Source organism: Apodemus sylvaticus, chromosome 4 (assembly GCF_947179515.1).
Source record: "Apodemus sylvaticus chromosome 4, mApoSyl1.1, whole genome shotgun sequence".
NCBI lineage: Eukaryota > Metazoa > Chordata > Mammalia > Rodentia > Muridae > Apodemus > Apodemus sylvaticus.
In genome coordinates, this window is record NC_067475.1 from 139123200 (window position 1) to 139139522 (window position 16323).

Sequence of the window (16323 nt, forward strand, 5' to 3'; positions counted from 1 at the left end):
CAATAACATAAATATATATATATATATATATACACACATGCACACATACACACACCTACTATTTCAAATAAAACGATAGCTATTTGTATAACATTTAGAAATTCTGCATAAATTCTCAAACTGTTTTAGCTCTATACATCCTATGAATGTATCCATTTGGATGATAAAGAAAAAATATAACAGTTAAGTATCAAAGAAGAACTTAAGGTCTCAATTCAACAACTGCAGGATTTATAAAGATGCTAAGACAACATGAATAATCACCCAAAGAAAACATCAGTGAAGACAAGCAGAGCTGAGAATGCCTGAGTTCTGCATCTTGCACTTGTGTGTCACCTTCTGCCGTTATCAGCCAGCAGGCCACACCACACCACACGGGTCTGCTGCAGACCCCCTGTTATTTTTATTCTTTGGGCTTTGCTGACACGTTAGTGCTCTCAAAGAAAGACAAGAGAATCTTTACAACATACCTGATCATTTATCTGGCATGCAACCAGGTTGTGCTGATCATAGCAGCCAGCGAATCTGATGTACTTGAGCCAGCTTCCTACATCTGGCTGACTGGCATCTATGCAGAACTTCACATTGCAAAACTCATCTAAGATCTGGGAGGAAGAAGAAGAGAACAATAAATCGCCACACCGGTCCATTGCAGCAAGTAGCCAGTTCCTTGGAAATAGTTCATTGAAATGCATATTCTTCCTTTGAATCTTTACAAGAAAAAGGTCAGGCGGCATTCATATTATTAAAGGAGACATAAGTTATGCTGTGTTTACAAAAGGCATAAAGCAATCGTAACAGCACAAAAAACTGATTAATTGGTTTCAAAATAAGCCTTCTTCTTTATTATCCGTGAAAGAACTCATTGACTTAGTTTTATTCATTGTGTTTTTACAGAAAAGTCATATAGAACAGCAGGTAGAACATAATATTTCTAAACTAAACATTCAATATTTAGGTTTGGATAATTCAACTGTCAATACTGTAGCCTTTGTATAGTCTCTTCATCTGGGTGAGGAGTTTTACATGTTCTTGTCATTTTAATTCAATTAAAAACTTTCATATAACTTATTAAATTTCTTTTATTAGTTTGTATTTCCCCACCATAAGATTACACTCTTAGCTGAAGAATTGCCTCATAAATGCTTCTAACCAACGTAAATCAAAGAAAATTTATATAAATATGCACATATATGCAAAGTGCCGCTTAAGTCTTAGTTAACCAACACATGTTTACATGCCATCCATGTACAGCAAAACAAAATAACAAAGTGGTTTACAGGTAAGTATGAAATTAGTCGATGTCGTTGCATGTTGCCAATATTACCTTGTGGCACTGTGTGATCATTACAGAAGACTCGTGCTTGGCCTATTCTAAATGCTAATATTACTGGGGACTCTTAGGAAATCGACAGGGAGATGGGAAGCTTTTAATTTTAAGGTTTCATACACTCAAATCAAGCCTTTTCTGAATCATTAACCTCAATACCTCAATATTAAAAGCTATGGAGACATTGACCTCATGGGGCTGGTAATGCTAGTCAGTCAGGTAATGCATTGAACTAGGGGCTGGTAATGCTAGTCAGTCAGGTAATGCAAAGTGTGAAGATGGTTTCTGCTCCAGACCAAACAGCAGACTCTAGAACAAGAACTAATGACTTAAATAACCCTTGAACTCTGTTCCTGCTATAACTGCCTGGAAGTTAACATGAAACCCTTGGCTATATGGACCGAAAGCAGTTTTACATAGAACTCCAATAACCATCCACTTACAGAGTCAAGTCATTAACTCACCATAAACTCCCTTTCTGAGCATTCCAGCCTAAAGCACTATGAATAAGCCCTTGACCACGAGGCCCTTGAAGGGCAGCAAGTCATCACAGGACTTTTAAAGGAAAAATGATAACCAAAGAGAAAGACAATAATTGCTCCCTCCCCCTCCTTCCATATCTCCACACTAGCCGAGTTAAATACCATTTCCATGGAAGACGACTTTTAGCAAATACATTACTTATAAAATTCCAAGCATTAAGACTTTTCTTCAGCTCCCAAGGCTGACTAATGCAAATGGCGTTGAGATCTCTCCCCTTCTCAGAAACAGAAAGAGTGAATAACTGGCACATCTTTTAAAGTTTGTTTTTCTTTTGTAGGTGGGATTGTTGATTGTTTGAGAATTTATTCTGATTTGGGGTGTGTCGTTTGTTTTCTTGACTAAGAAGAAAAGAAAAGGGGTGGGGAAGCAGGTCAACTGACACATCGGAGAAATATTTAATAAAGGAAATTGGTGAAGTCGCTGCAATGCTACCCTGGTCTCATCTCCTGCTGCAGAAACACTTGGAAAACTTGTTCATTTCAAAGTCAAGAATTCTGTACCCAGGTCAGTCAGCTTTCAAGCAGAGGTAGGGAATTAAAGATTACATACTGTGCACATAAAATTATAGGTGTAATTTTATTTCGTGTTAACATCCCTGCCGCTGCCACTGTCAACAGGGAGGCTAATTAAAAAAAAAAATCATTTCCAAAGAATGTCTCTCTCTCTCTTTTTTTTTTTTTACATAATGTTACATGATTATTCAAAGGTTTCACCAACACACTGATTCCTTGCTCTCAGTATTCCTGCCTCAAGGCTGTCTGACTGTCTTCACTCCTGGCAAGTTATCCACTTTTGATTTGCTACCAAGACTTCATGTGTGTCCAAATGTCTCAATCACCTCAGAAATCTGAATAAGATAAACAGCGCATCTTCTCCGACTAACACAGACCTGCCTTTTCAAAAGCTTTTAAGCTTCAAAATAACAACAATAGCAATTTCTTTAGGTGGACTTGAGAGAAAGGCCCTTTCAAAAAAAAAATGAATAAATACCCAAACGAAAAGGGGGAAAAATCCCAGCCTGTAAGCCAAAAGTCCGAATGTGACTTTCTCAAGGCAACACACGCTGTTGGCCAGTGAAGCTGTTACTTGGCAAGGTGGAACTCCCGCCGAAAGCCACTTCCAAAGTCGCTTGGCTGGTGCCAGGAATTCTGATTTTTGGCAACCCCACCTTCTGCGTCCCCGAACCTGACCGACTGAACGTAGGAGGGAGGGGAAGGAGGACGCGAGAGCCGAGAAGGCGGCAGCCAGCCGGGCTGACCCACCCGCGGCGACGGAGCCCCGGCGACCAGGGACGCTCCAGGGACACAGGGACCTCAGTGCAAACCCAGGACGCAGACGCTGTCCCCAGCGACACCCTGCCCACAGCCAAGACTTTTTAAAGTGAGTTCGCTTACCTTCCGATTTCTACGGCCTCAACTCAGCAATCAAAAGCAATCACGGCAGAATTAAACAAAAATAAAATCAGCAGCAGCCGGGGTACTCGAGTTGGAAAATCTTTTCAAAGAACACCCGCCAACATTTCAAGATATTTAAAAAAAAAAATTTTTTTTTTTTAAATAAAAGCCTCGTGTCTTGACTTCCAAATGGGTGTCTGATAAGTTTGTCGTTCCCTGGGAGCTGAGCGCCAGGACCACGCGTTTCGGATTTATTGTCCGCCAACAGTGTTTTAAGACCAGAATTGAGCAGGGTTTGGTGTATTTGGTTTTCCCCCTTCCTAAATGAGCTCGCAGCTATTCCTTCTGCTCCGGCTACCTCCCTCTTTCCTCACTTTCTCTTGCTCTTATCAGCCCGATGTGTAATGAAAGTTATCTGAAACCTACTAAAACTTCTCCCACTCCTCTCTCGCAGCTCCAGGGGCAAGACCCGCAAGAAGAAAGTGGGCGAAGGTAGGGGGCCTGCCAGGCCAGGACGGCCCCCCAGATCCTCCCAGAGCCTTCTCGGGGCCAGACCCTCACCCGCTAGTCCCCTTTAGCCACTCCGCGCCCAGCCGCAGGGTTTCTATTTCATGAACTGTCTCTTTAAAGGGGATCTGCTCGGCCATCCAGAAAGAAACCGGGGCGAGGGAGAAAGGGAGCTATCTCCAGAGTGGTCGGAAGCCAGACGACGGGCTCCTCTTTCAGTAAATTTTTAAAGTGACAGCAGCCTCCTCTGGCGAGAGAGGTCACAAAAAGGTCGCCAAGACCCAAGTCCTATAGGGACAGACTGATTATAGATGCACCATCCCTGAAACATGTAGATTTTCTGCGGATAAACAACCAATGGGGAGATTTCTCCAGGCAGGATTTGTTTCCCCAGGGAAATCTCTTTGGTTTTGATGTCCTGAGCACAAGGGTGTGTGCATGCATGTGTGTGTGTGTGTGTGTGTGTGTGTGTGTGTGAGAGAGAGAGAGAGAGAGAGAGAGAGAGAGAGAGAGAGAGAGAGTTGGGTGGGGGATGGGAAAGATAGGGTGGAGAATTGCTTTCAGGGGTGTGATGGTACCTCCCCAGGAAAGCTGGTAGTTTAGAAGCTCTGGAGAGGGCCAGAATAACTCTTAGGATAAAGAGATACTGGCTCACACTAAAAGTCTCAAGACAGCAGCTTCAAGAGTAAAAACTAACAGACATTTTCAGTTTTCAGTTAAGCATATTTTAAAATAGATTTTTAATTTAAGCTTATACTTAAATTTATACCCTTTATTTTTTTATAGTTAGGTCCCAGAAATGTGTACATTTTAAAAATACTCCCCCACACACATAAGAACAAATCTTGAAATCTAAAGCATAATTTTCATATCTCTCTCCCAAATAGATTGTAGTAGATTGAGAATATTTTCTAAGTTATTCAAAAGATCATGACTGCTCCAGAGTTGAGTTATGCAACTTTATATTTTACACATTAGATATATTCATATTTTATATATTAGATAACTTTATAATAAGTTTGGGCACTTTCTATCAATACAGAGATAACATTGGGTGAAAGAATTTAGAAAATAGATGGCAAAATATAAGAATCCACGTGTTTATTTGTAGACAAATTTGGAAAATTTTGTTAAGCCCACCATTTAATTAAGAATAAATGCTTTTGATGAGAAAACTCCATTCATAAAAGCAAATAGAACAATCCAGCTCACCCAGCCACGAAGAGAAGACAGAACTCCCCCCAACCCTTTTGCTAGGCAAGAGATCTGCCTCTGAGCTAAATCCCCAACCCTCAGATCCAATTTATTCCCAACTCAAGAATGGAAAATTTAGTAAAATGCCTAAATCTGGGGACAGCTACCTGGGAAGGGTGGGGCCAGCCCGCAGGCTTTGAGTGTGTGCTGACGTTAAACTTTTATCTATGTAGCCGGTCTCTCTCACCGCACCAGGCACTGTGTGTTCTCTCCAAGGGCAAGTTAATGTGAAAATCCAGTAGATCTTTATTTTCCCCAAAATGCTGATCGAAAACCAAAAATAGCGTCAGAAGACAAGGAAGTGGGTGAGAGCAAAAGACAAGAGGTGGTGACTAATTCATTTTGGTGGCCTGTTATCTGTGACATTGAACTGTTATTTCAGATAATAGCCATTGTTTGAGGGGGGAAAAATCTCACAGCACTGGTAGGTAAGACAGGAAAAAACCCTTTGTAAATAACCTAAGCATTAAGATATTCCCATAGCGCCCTGCCTGAGAATCGTGAGGAGTCTGGGCTTCCCTGCATTGATCCTTAGCCCTTCCTCAACTTGCCCATTGTTGAAGCGATTTTTTTTTTTAATTTAGCTATAAATTGGACTAGCTGGAGCTATGAGCTGTTCTATTTTCTTCCTGTCAGGATGAGAGATTTGTTTTATGATGCATTGTGTATTAAATACAAGTAATCTGGGGAACTGAGTGCTTCAGACACTTCAGCTTGAGCAGGGGGTCTGGGTGCTCAGTGCCCCAAACCATTCCCAACCCCTACCCACCCCGCCCTGCCTTTGCAGCACCACCCACTGCCTAACCTTTTTCAAAGCTTCTCAGAAAAGGAGGAAACGTAGGTGGCAAGACAAAAGTCCTGGGAAATCAGTGGCAGGTCCTGACTAAATTCACATTTCAGAAGTAAAAAGAAAACCTTTAAGTTCTTTTTGTTTTGTTTTGTTTTTGTTTTTGTTTTTCCCTCCCCACCTATATATTAGTTCCTGGTATGGGAGGTGGGGCTACGGGTCTAGACGGTATTCTTGCAGGGACGGCTGGAGGCCGGTAGGTGGCGCTGTATCCCGAAATAAAGTACAATGCCTGCAGCCTCAGCAACCTAGGTGAACCCACCAGGGTCTCACAGCCTGGTTGCAGCCTCCGGGTCAATCACGCATGCACAGGCTCTGGGACATTGTCTGAGCAGAGGATGCTCCTAACTCTGAGATTCCCGTCTCCAAACACAGCCTTAATTTCCTCCCTGAGACGCTGAGAGATGCGTCTAAAGACAGGGAGGATTCATTCTAGCATTACCACTATCGATTTAATATTTGTCCCTTATAAATAGAACCAATATTGATGTCGTGATTATCACTCTTGTGCAACAAATAAACTGTAAGATTACACACGGCATCATCACAAGGATCTGGGCAAAGAAAGTGTAACAGTAGCTCCCTGATCACCCTCTCCCCACCTCCTCCCAACCTCATTTTCTTTTGCTTATAAAGCAGTAACTTCACATGAAGCCAGCCATCCTGCTTTGTCTTGACATAACTTGAAATTTAGAGAAAGAGCCCTACAATCGCACAGTAAGTGACAAGTGCCCCCTCACCCCCAAACCTGGGCATGTTGTCTTCCTGATAGAAACCCATTAGGAGATCTACCCCAACAGAAGCAAAACAGGACCAGACCAGGGCAGAGGGCAGAGTTTTGTAAAGAGTAGGCTTTTCTTCCCTGTAAACTTGCTTCCCGTTAGGTTAGGAGCTTTCTAAAACAATAAATAAATACAAGGAGCCAAATACCACCACCACCTCCCTCTATTCCTTGGATTTCTAGAGAAATCTCTTTACAGTAGTTACCCGCTACAAATTAAGCCACTGCAAAGCGTCTTTCTGCTCCGTGGTAATCAGGAACACTCCTGTTCTGCAGAGCTTAGCACCGCCCCTTGCAGTGGACTATTAAAAATAATGGTTTTTACCTTAATCTCAAACCAGCTTTAATTTGCAAGCATGTATCAGGAAAGATGATCTAACTATCTGGGGAATGGAAGGAAGGAGGCAGCTCTAAGACAAGTATGACTTTGAGAAAGCAGAAGACAGGGTAGCTGATCAAATTTTTTTTTCCTTAAGGAATCATACTTTTAAAAAACACTTTTCTCGGTAGTAGCAACGGCACACTTCTTTTCTTTAATGCTCTCAATTGTTGTTTACCAAGAAGACAACATTGGGAGATTCGCAGTTTGAGCAGAGTGGGTAGATTTTCTAGGCATTGTAAGGATCCTACACTGGTTGGTGGCCAGGCTGGGGTGGGAGGGGTTAATGTGTTTTCTTCCTGGTTTGAAATGGGTATAAGCCCTCCTCAGACTTTCCCTTCCTCCCCAGCCTGCGAGGACTGCAGGATCTTTAAAAGGCCCAAAGATTTCCAATAAGGCCATGGGTTCTGCCTTCATTGTGTAACTGTTTATTTAAAATAAGTCAATATATTAGTTAAAGCGGTAATAAGTTAGTGCTCCGGTATTCAAGTGATTCCCACAGGACTGTAAACCGATGCCTCTTTTAAGCCTTAAACTTCATGGTTGTCCCAGAAGTAAGAGTCCAGCTAATGGAGGCCCTATGGGCACGGTACATGCCAGCACATCATTAAAAGAAAGAAAAGCAGTCCACCGAAAGCCAGATGAAATGGCTGCACTGTCCACTGTTAATGGCTTCCTGTGGACAAACGGCCCTGTAACGCTCTGCAGAGGACTGTATTTAAAAATAAGACAACTTGCTGGCAGTTTTCAATACCATAAAGTTAATAAAGTAGGTTCCCATTCACTCTGACATTATGTTCTGAGTTTATAGAGGAAGGCCCTTTATAACCTCAGCCTAAGTACAGTCTCTTTCATTCTTGCAGCTCTGGGTTCTTGCGGTGGCTAAGCAGATATTGAACTCCAAGCCTGACTTTTTTTTTTTTATTTCTAACACCGAGCAAATGTATGGGTTTTTTTTTTGGGGGGGGGGCGGGTACCCCTCATGTAGTCTCTCATTCACGGACTATCTGTAAAATCCTGCTTCATACAGTTCTACAGTCAGGAAGCATGAAATAATTTGAGAAATTGACATTTGGTTGAACAATAACCGCTTGCTAATTAAATTAGCTTTGTGTATGGATATTGATGTGTGTTTAAAAAGGAAATCAATGCTTTCTTTCCACAGCACAATGGCATGTGGAAAGTGGTGAGACTTTCACCTAAGCTTAAGTGAGACAGAGATAAGGAAAATTCAGTATGTCTTTGGGACTCAAGAGATGTCACACTGATTTCTCTACAATATGTTTCCCAATTTCCCTTCCCTCCGACTCCTCCAAATTCTACCCACCTATCAGCTCTTTTAAATCTTTTCATTCTGTGCAAAGATTTGAGCAAAATGCAATGCTCGGGTGAAGAAACTCGACCAGCAAGCCAAGGGATCCGATGTGATAAAGGTTCCCTTTGACTTTAATTATTTATAGTGCTTCATCGGGGAAGTACGTCACAAACTTGAACTTGAATGCTGGGATGCCGGTAGTAGGCAGACTTGAAAGTCTGCCTAGCACAACACCAAACTGTGGGCACAAAGGCTCTGAATTCCCACAGCCTCCTGTCAGCATGGCTCTCCAGAGAGATCCTGGGTCATTTCTGAGGGACTCTGCCTTTCTTCCTTTGTATTTATTTATTTTTCCTTTTCTTAAGTTGGTCAATATGGTGTTGCAGAAAGGAGGGAAGAAAAGAAACGAAAAGAAAAGAAAGAAAAGAACAGAACAGAACAGAACAGAAAAGAAAAGAAAAGAAAAGAAAAGAAAAGAAAAGAAAAGAAAAGAAAAGAAAAGAAAAGAGAAAAGACAGAAAGACAGTCAGTCAGATGGATGGACGGACTGACAGACAGAAAGGAAATTAAAGGTTAGGAGGAGAAAAGGTAAATAAAAAATTTCCCTTGGTCTGGAAACAGGCCCCACTGAAGGCATGTTAATCTCCGCCTCAGTAATTTGGTTCTCCAGGAGAAGACAGAAGCCCTGCTGCTGTGCCCTGCACTTCATAAATCACATCTTTATGTGGACAAGGTCAGGGCACCTAACAGCTCAGACATAGGCCTTCGCAGCGGCTCGAGGATCCAGGCGTGTTTACTCTCCTGCTCGGCTCTCCGAGGAGCCATCCAGCACGCTTCTAATTACTTTTGATTATTTTCATTTGCCGGGGTCAGTCTGGCTTGCCAGGACTGCTGGAGGGTTGACTTCCTACACATCTTGATGTCTTTGTAGGACAGCCCTCTGCGCGGTCAGCAGTAGCACCGCGTTATTGCCCCTACAGTGTGAAGCCCTCCATAAGTCTAGGATGCAAAGTTACCCCGAAGGCTCCTATTACCTTTAATTAACCACATAGCCACAACCCCTATCTGATTGCCTTTACCAATACAGCACCCAACTTGAACACCTGAATATTTTTTACGATGTCTGGACAGAATGAAATCAATTTCTCTGCTTCGATTTTTAAACATATTTAGTAATGAATAGCAACTATTCTGAAACTAAGATGAAATACTTTGCTGAAACAACAGCTCAAGTGAATAAATTATTGTTCTCAAAGATTTATTTCCCAAACTCCAACTACAGCTGCCATATTTAAAATATTTTCGTTGGCTATTTTGATCTATTTCCTGAGCCATTATGCTGAGTGGCTAAGATATCACAACAAGAAGACTTCATTTAAAGTTTTAGTGAAAACCTTGCGATAAATAAGCAGTTTAATAAAATACAACAAAATGGTAGTGGAGCACAGTACATTATTTTTCTCTTGTGATGCTTTTGATGCAAACACATTCAAAGGAAAAAAGATATATAAACAAGTATATATTTAATATTAACATATTAAATATATATTTGACTAAGAAACAAAGAGTCACGAAATACACCTGTGCCAATAAGAGAAAAGGCATCTTTTATATCCCTGAGGCCATTTTATCACCATCTTCAGTTTCTAGAGAAAACTAGCCACAGTCATTCTCAAGAAGCCAAATCTTTCTATTTTGGAACCGAACTGAAGCAGTAAATGTGTTTGGAACTCACCTCAACTCTGTACGGATTGCATTTTTATTTTATTCATTTTAATTAATTCAGCCTTTTCAAGAGAGTGTTCAGCAGCACAGTGTGCAATAATTTCAGGGTCGACGTCCTCCCCGGGGTTTTAGAAACCAACTCAAAAGTGCTTTCAGCCTCCTAATCCTGTGGAGAAAGTGAGTTGGGAGGCAGGCAGGCCTCGCCTCCACTTCTCCTGTGTACCTTTGGATAAGTCACTTAACCTTTGAGTTGATTTCCATGTAAGTTTCATAATATCCGCATAATGAGAGTGTTGGGAAAATCCATTGGGTAATGTGAGTGTGAGGTGCTCTGACTCCGTGGGAACAGGTCAAAAAAAGTAAGTTGCACTGTGTCTGCTGTATATCAGACTAGAGTAAACATGCATGTGTGCACTACACGGAAGCCAGTCCCGCCTGCTAGTATGACTATACTTTTTTAATCCTTTGTTCGTTCCAATGTCAGTTGCCCTAATTCTTATCCTGATCTTGGAAGAGAAGAATTTCAACAATTTGGGTTTTGTTTTTTTGTTGTTGTTGTTGGGTTGTTTTGTTTTGTTTTTTTCCCCCTCTCTCAAGCTGTGTTTCTCTGGAAGATGTCTGTCCATGTCTGCCATGCAGCTGAGCACCTACATTCCCACCCACTGTGTCCTCTGCTAATCAGCAAGAAAGCCTTATAAACAAAGGTGAACTGAGGCCTGGGGTCTAAAGAGGTATGCTAGAGCATACACACACATACACACACACAAGCACACATATACACACACATACACACACATACACACACACAAACACACACACACAAGCACACATATACACACACATACACACACACAAGCACACACACACACACAAGCACACACATATACACACACATACACACACACAAGCACACACATATACACACACATACACACACACAAGCACAACATACACACACAAGCACACACAAGCACACACATACACACACACATACACACACACACATACACACACACACATACACACATACACATACACACACACACAGAAGCACACGCAGGCATACACGCACACCACACCCACCCCTCCGGTCAGAAAAGGCATGTCTTACAATGTCCTCTGCTAGGTTTCAGATGCCGGGAAGATGGGAATTAGGTATCATTTACCCCTTATTGCCTAGGCTGAAACAAGTACTAAAGAGGTACTTGCTCACCAGATGCACGCTCTCTGACTCAGTGGGCCTGAATTCCTGTTTAGGATGCCTGGGACCATCCGTCTGCATTACTGTAATGGTCTGCTTCAACACACACTAACTCATTTCTTTGCTTTATATTGTCCAGACGCTACTGCCTCGTCTTTGTTATGCGGGCCCATCCCAGTTTGGGGGAATCATAGGAAGTACACAGCCTTGTGTCAAAGCAAAATGACTACCATTGTTGACAGCGCTGACATAAGTATTGTCACTCTGCCTGGAATCCACTTTACCTTGGTGACCTCAGGTTAAATCTTATCTACCTCTCCCCCCACCCCACCCCCACTTCTTCCTTTTTGCCTACTGATTGGTATCAGCTGGGTCCAAAGCCTTTCTCCTTCACTGGGCTTCACCCCTGGAGCTCTGAGTAGCAGGTTTGCCCGGAAGAGGCACCATGATTTAGAAGGATGAACTTACTCACGCTGGTAACTTCAATGGTGTCTTTTCACAGTAAACTAAACTTGCACGTCTTTGTGAGAGTCGTGATGAGAAAGCACGAGGACATGTTTGACTGAGTGCCTAAATTGGCTGGTTGATGTGACCCACCCAGAGGAATCAGTTGATGCCTAACTCATTGTTCGTGGACTCAGCCACAAAAATGTCTTCCGTTGTCACTGCTCTGAAGTAGTTTCCTGGCCATTTTGTTACTTTCTCCCCCAAATTCATTTCTGTGTCAGCCTTTTCCCTGGGCTCAGTTTAGATTTTGCTGCACCTCAAATTTAGGGTTTTTTTTTCCTTCTCCCTTTCCCCAGCGACCAGGCATTGGCTTTGTTAACCTGCTAAAGCTGATTCGCTCTCTCCTTCCTCCTTCCCCACGTGAATAGTCCTAGCAGAAATTCGTATCATTACACACCTACACTTCTATGGCATTTTACACTGAAAATTCTGAAATAACAAGGCTATAATAATGTGTCACTTTTTTTTTTACTAAAAATAAAAAAGCAAAAATCGATAAATAAAAAGGAAAAAAAAAAAAGACTTCCCAAACTAAAATAAAATAAAACCTATACTAGATCCTACCTTATTAGAAAGTAAAACCTCATACAAAATGCAATGTCCTCGGTAACTTGCTGTCACATTCAGCTTCTAGGGCCTCTCCCTGTATTTCTCCCACACGGATCTATAGCTAAGAAATGAGCATACAGGTGCATGCTCTTGACCCTTCAACTGGGTTCCTATGGCTGCAGACCTCTTGCTGATGGCCCAGTCACTCAGAAGCTAGAGCGCCAGAGTAAGGAGATGAAGGGTTGGCTTTGTTTATCAAACTCACACAACATCTTCTAGACTTTCTGGAATTCTTACATTACTTATTATGAAAGACTCTAATCCGAAAGCATATTTAGGACCACTGCATGGAGGTGGTGCAGGGGTCACGGGCGTTGAGGGTGGGGGGAAGGAGTGCGTACTTTGTGATTATCCAAGCTGCTTGTAACCTATTCTATGGCAACAGCACATCCTGACAGGAGAACTATCCACAGGCATTCCTTATTAATAACAGACATTCTAGGGCTGGTTGACATAAATACATCTTCTTCTTGGAGCATCCCAATGAAAATTATGTAGTAAATGCTTTGTGAAAATTAAAAATAGAAGTCTTTTAGTTAAAATAGGTTTGATCTTACTAGGCATCGTGGGAGGTATTTCAACAGACACAAACTCTTTCTCTTTCCACTGACACACCTGGGGTAGGGTCCAGGTCTTGCAAACAACTAACTTATTTTGTATCTGTCTCTAGAAAGCATAAACATTCCTACAAATACTCTTCTATTAACTGACTCTAGCACTTGACCAAAAATAGTCATAAATAAGGAAGGCAAAAAAAAAAAAAATTCAAATCCAAAAGGTCTTTCACAAAGGAATTATCAGTAATTCTGGTCAATTGATTCTTTACCTGTAAACTGTTAAAAAATTGTAGTTGAGTATATGGTATGAGAACTTTCTGAAAGAATGTATAAAATCTCATTTCACGGTTAAATAACTCATTCCTATCATTTTCCATTAAAAATCTTTCTGAAATGTAACTTTTACCATGAGTATATTTTCACATTGTGCTTTAGATCATTTAGCTGTTTCTTAATATGATTTGGCTTTATCTATTTCCCTAGGAGAATAAAAAAAGCAACAGGATATTCTCCAGCCACAGATGCCTGAATTAAACATGAAGAATTCCTCCTACCGAGTTTTTGACACTGGAGTCACGCGTTGGGCCTGCTTATGGCCATCTAGTCACTGGACGAAGTGGACATTAAATCAGATGGCATACAAAATTACAGGAGTTTTGATCTGTAGATAAACCACACACCTTGATGAACTAACATGGTTCCAGATGAATCAGTTCAGCACACGGAGGAGCAGAAGTTCCCTGCAGCAACCACACAATCTTCTCTACACAGAGCGTTAACTGCCACAATTAACTCAGGCTGAGATTATCTTACAATCTACTGAAAATACTGAGCTCCAGTTATGGAGGTATACACTAACCTCCATAAGGTTATGAGGATATGGATGATGAAAGGGAGTCTGTATCCCGGTACACGGAAAATGGAAGCAAGAATATGAGGCTTCATAGACTAGCCTAAGACATGTACCAACTTGGAGGCTACATGGGGCGGGTGTATGTGTGTGTGTGTGTGTGTGTGTGTGTGTGTGTGTATGTGTGAGTGTGTGTATGTGTGAGTGTGTGTAGGGAGATCAGTCCACCATTTACACCAGTTAAACAGTTCAGACTCAGTTATGTCTTAAACTCTTATCTATGATCTAATGAGATATTCGTGTCCCCGTTCTATGTTGATAATCCTAAATTTCCACTTTTCATATCTGTGACTGAAGCCAGGCATGCACTAAATGTGTGGCACGTTTTATGATACATACAGTTCAAAGCCAAACTATCACAATAGTTTCTAAAATCCTACCAGCAAAATCCTGATGTTGCTGTAAAAACAGACATCAGAAGTTCTTCCTGTAAAGTGTGTCGTATTCAGCTCCAAATAAACCCCTACTGTGTAACCTGTGTGCAAGTTTCAGGATTAAATACTGGTCCGTCGTAGCGTAAAGAGCACAAAGGTTCTTTGTGTTCTGTTTATAAATTTTGACTAGAACAAAAATTTCCAGGTTTCCCCATTTAGTGTCTTACCATAGGAGGAGAAGGGCAAACTTTGGGGGCTTCATGAAAACACCTAAATTCAGCTACCTTGAGTTGCATGAGTCTCCGTCCGTGTGACCTTGGGCTACTCCTCTGCTAATGCAGGCCTGCCTTGACATGGACAAGGAGCCTAGAATGGTACAATTCTAGTGAAATCTGATTTTCAAATTTATACTCAAGCACTTGAGCCAAAGTGTGTCATCTCTGACTGAGTTTTATTCTGCTGTTCAACGCCTCCTTCCTACCAGAGCTAGTGGAGTCCACTGTTAATGAATCAAACTTTAATAATTCCCTAGGTACCTTGGTCATATAACTTGAAAACTATATTGTTGGTGTCTTTCCAGAAATGTTACTCATTTTCTGCACTTATCTCCTTGATACTGAATGCTAGGATATGTCTAGAAAATTATTGAAAGCCTTCCTATAATGTATTTTGTCAAAGGCAGTGGGGGACAACAGGGACACACTCTACTTAGTAAAATTTAACTATTATAAACTGCAAATTGAAATGGAGGAGGAAAAAAGACTCGTTCCTTACTCAAACTAATGTCTCAGAAAGAGGGAAATTATCTAACTTTGGATTCAATTTTAAAAAATATTGAATAGAGGCAAGTGTAATAATTAGGGCCAAAACTATATTTTTATAGCAGACTGGGAATCTACTTTTGACTTTATTTTCTTCTTTTATAGGTGTGTGAATATATGCATGTGTGCCATCTGTATAAGTGAGCCTGAAGACATCAGAAGAATGGACAGGATCTTCTTGGACTTGCAGGTAGTTGTGAGATGACTGGTGAGTACTAAGAGCTGGGCTTGGGCCCTCTACACAAATAATAGACATTTTAAAAGGCTGGGACACACCTCTAGCACCCAAAAAAAGGTTTTAATATAGATGTTCAAATGTGAACTCTGGTCAAGGGAGGGAAAGGAAGAGGGAAGGAGAGAGGAAAAGAGAGAGAACGCTTAAAGACAGTTGTACACAACTAAGCTGAATATGGGTTTCTCAGGAAATAAGTCACCAAAGAATGTATCCATTGAACACTGGAAAGAAAACCAGCTTTTTTCTGATTCTTTACCACCTCCAGGATTTTTGGTATGGTTCAGAGAATACTATTGGTACAGGATATATATACTTATGTATACCTAGATATATACCTAGATGTAATTACAATGGTTTGCTTTAGCAAATTTCCTGCCTCCTTTGGCCTGTAACAAGAAAGAAATGGACTGAATGTGTTAAGCTGTCAAGAAGGTAAAAAGATCTTTTTCCTGGAGTTCTGAAGATTGCAAGCTTCTCTCTGGAAGGCTGGAAACCTTGGGCTCATGGTGAATCATTGTCTTGCCCAGTCCTGCTGTGCTGTATCCTTCTCATGACAGAGCCCTACTGTCCCAATCTGCTCCTACTTCTAGGCAGTTTTGAGAGAATTGGTTTTTGAGCCTCCTACTTGCTACCTCTAAAACTGTAGTTAATGCACCTACATCACAGGAGGTCCCTAGAACTAAGCAAGGGAGATTATCTTTATAGGACGCTTGATATAATAATGCCTGGTCCATAGGAGAGTTTATAACAGAGGAAACTTAATATAAGAGACTGAAACCACAGAATACAAACAGGCCTTCCTACAGTTATCAGCCTCACGGTGTGCTAGGTGAGGGACGTGTGTAAAAAACAGCGTGTTGGCGTCGTTGGTTTCTTCCTCTGTAAAATGAAGATAAATTAGCATAAGAGCCTGTGTTATATTGCTATTGAGAGGATTGTAGAAGGTGATCTATACACAGGCCTCCCCTCAGCGGCTAGCACGGCCATAATAATAGGATGCTGCCTCGAGTAGAGAATGGCTATCTTAAAAACTC

At 41.4% G+C, this 16323-nt stretch overlaps 1 protein-coding gene across 5 annotated transcripts in view; it reads right to left on the bottom strand.

Annotated features, from left to right (window-relative positions):
- The window catches only part of Mecom (MDS1 and EVI1 complex locus), a 564089-nt gene that overhangs the window by 59306 nt on the left and 488460 nt on the right, over nt 1-16323 (bottom strand). For 4 of the 5 annotated variants that reach the window (XM_052180674.1, XM_052180672.1, XM_052180673.1 and 1 more), the window contains exon 3: nt 471-605. In XM_052180674.1, coding sequence (XP_052036634.1) covers nt 471-605 — 135 coding nt within the window. Of the gene's footprint in view, nt 1-470; nt 606-3267; nt 3993-16323 lie in introns of those variants that run through there. The other variant, XM_052180675.1, reaches the window with a different exon arrangement.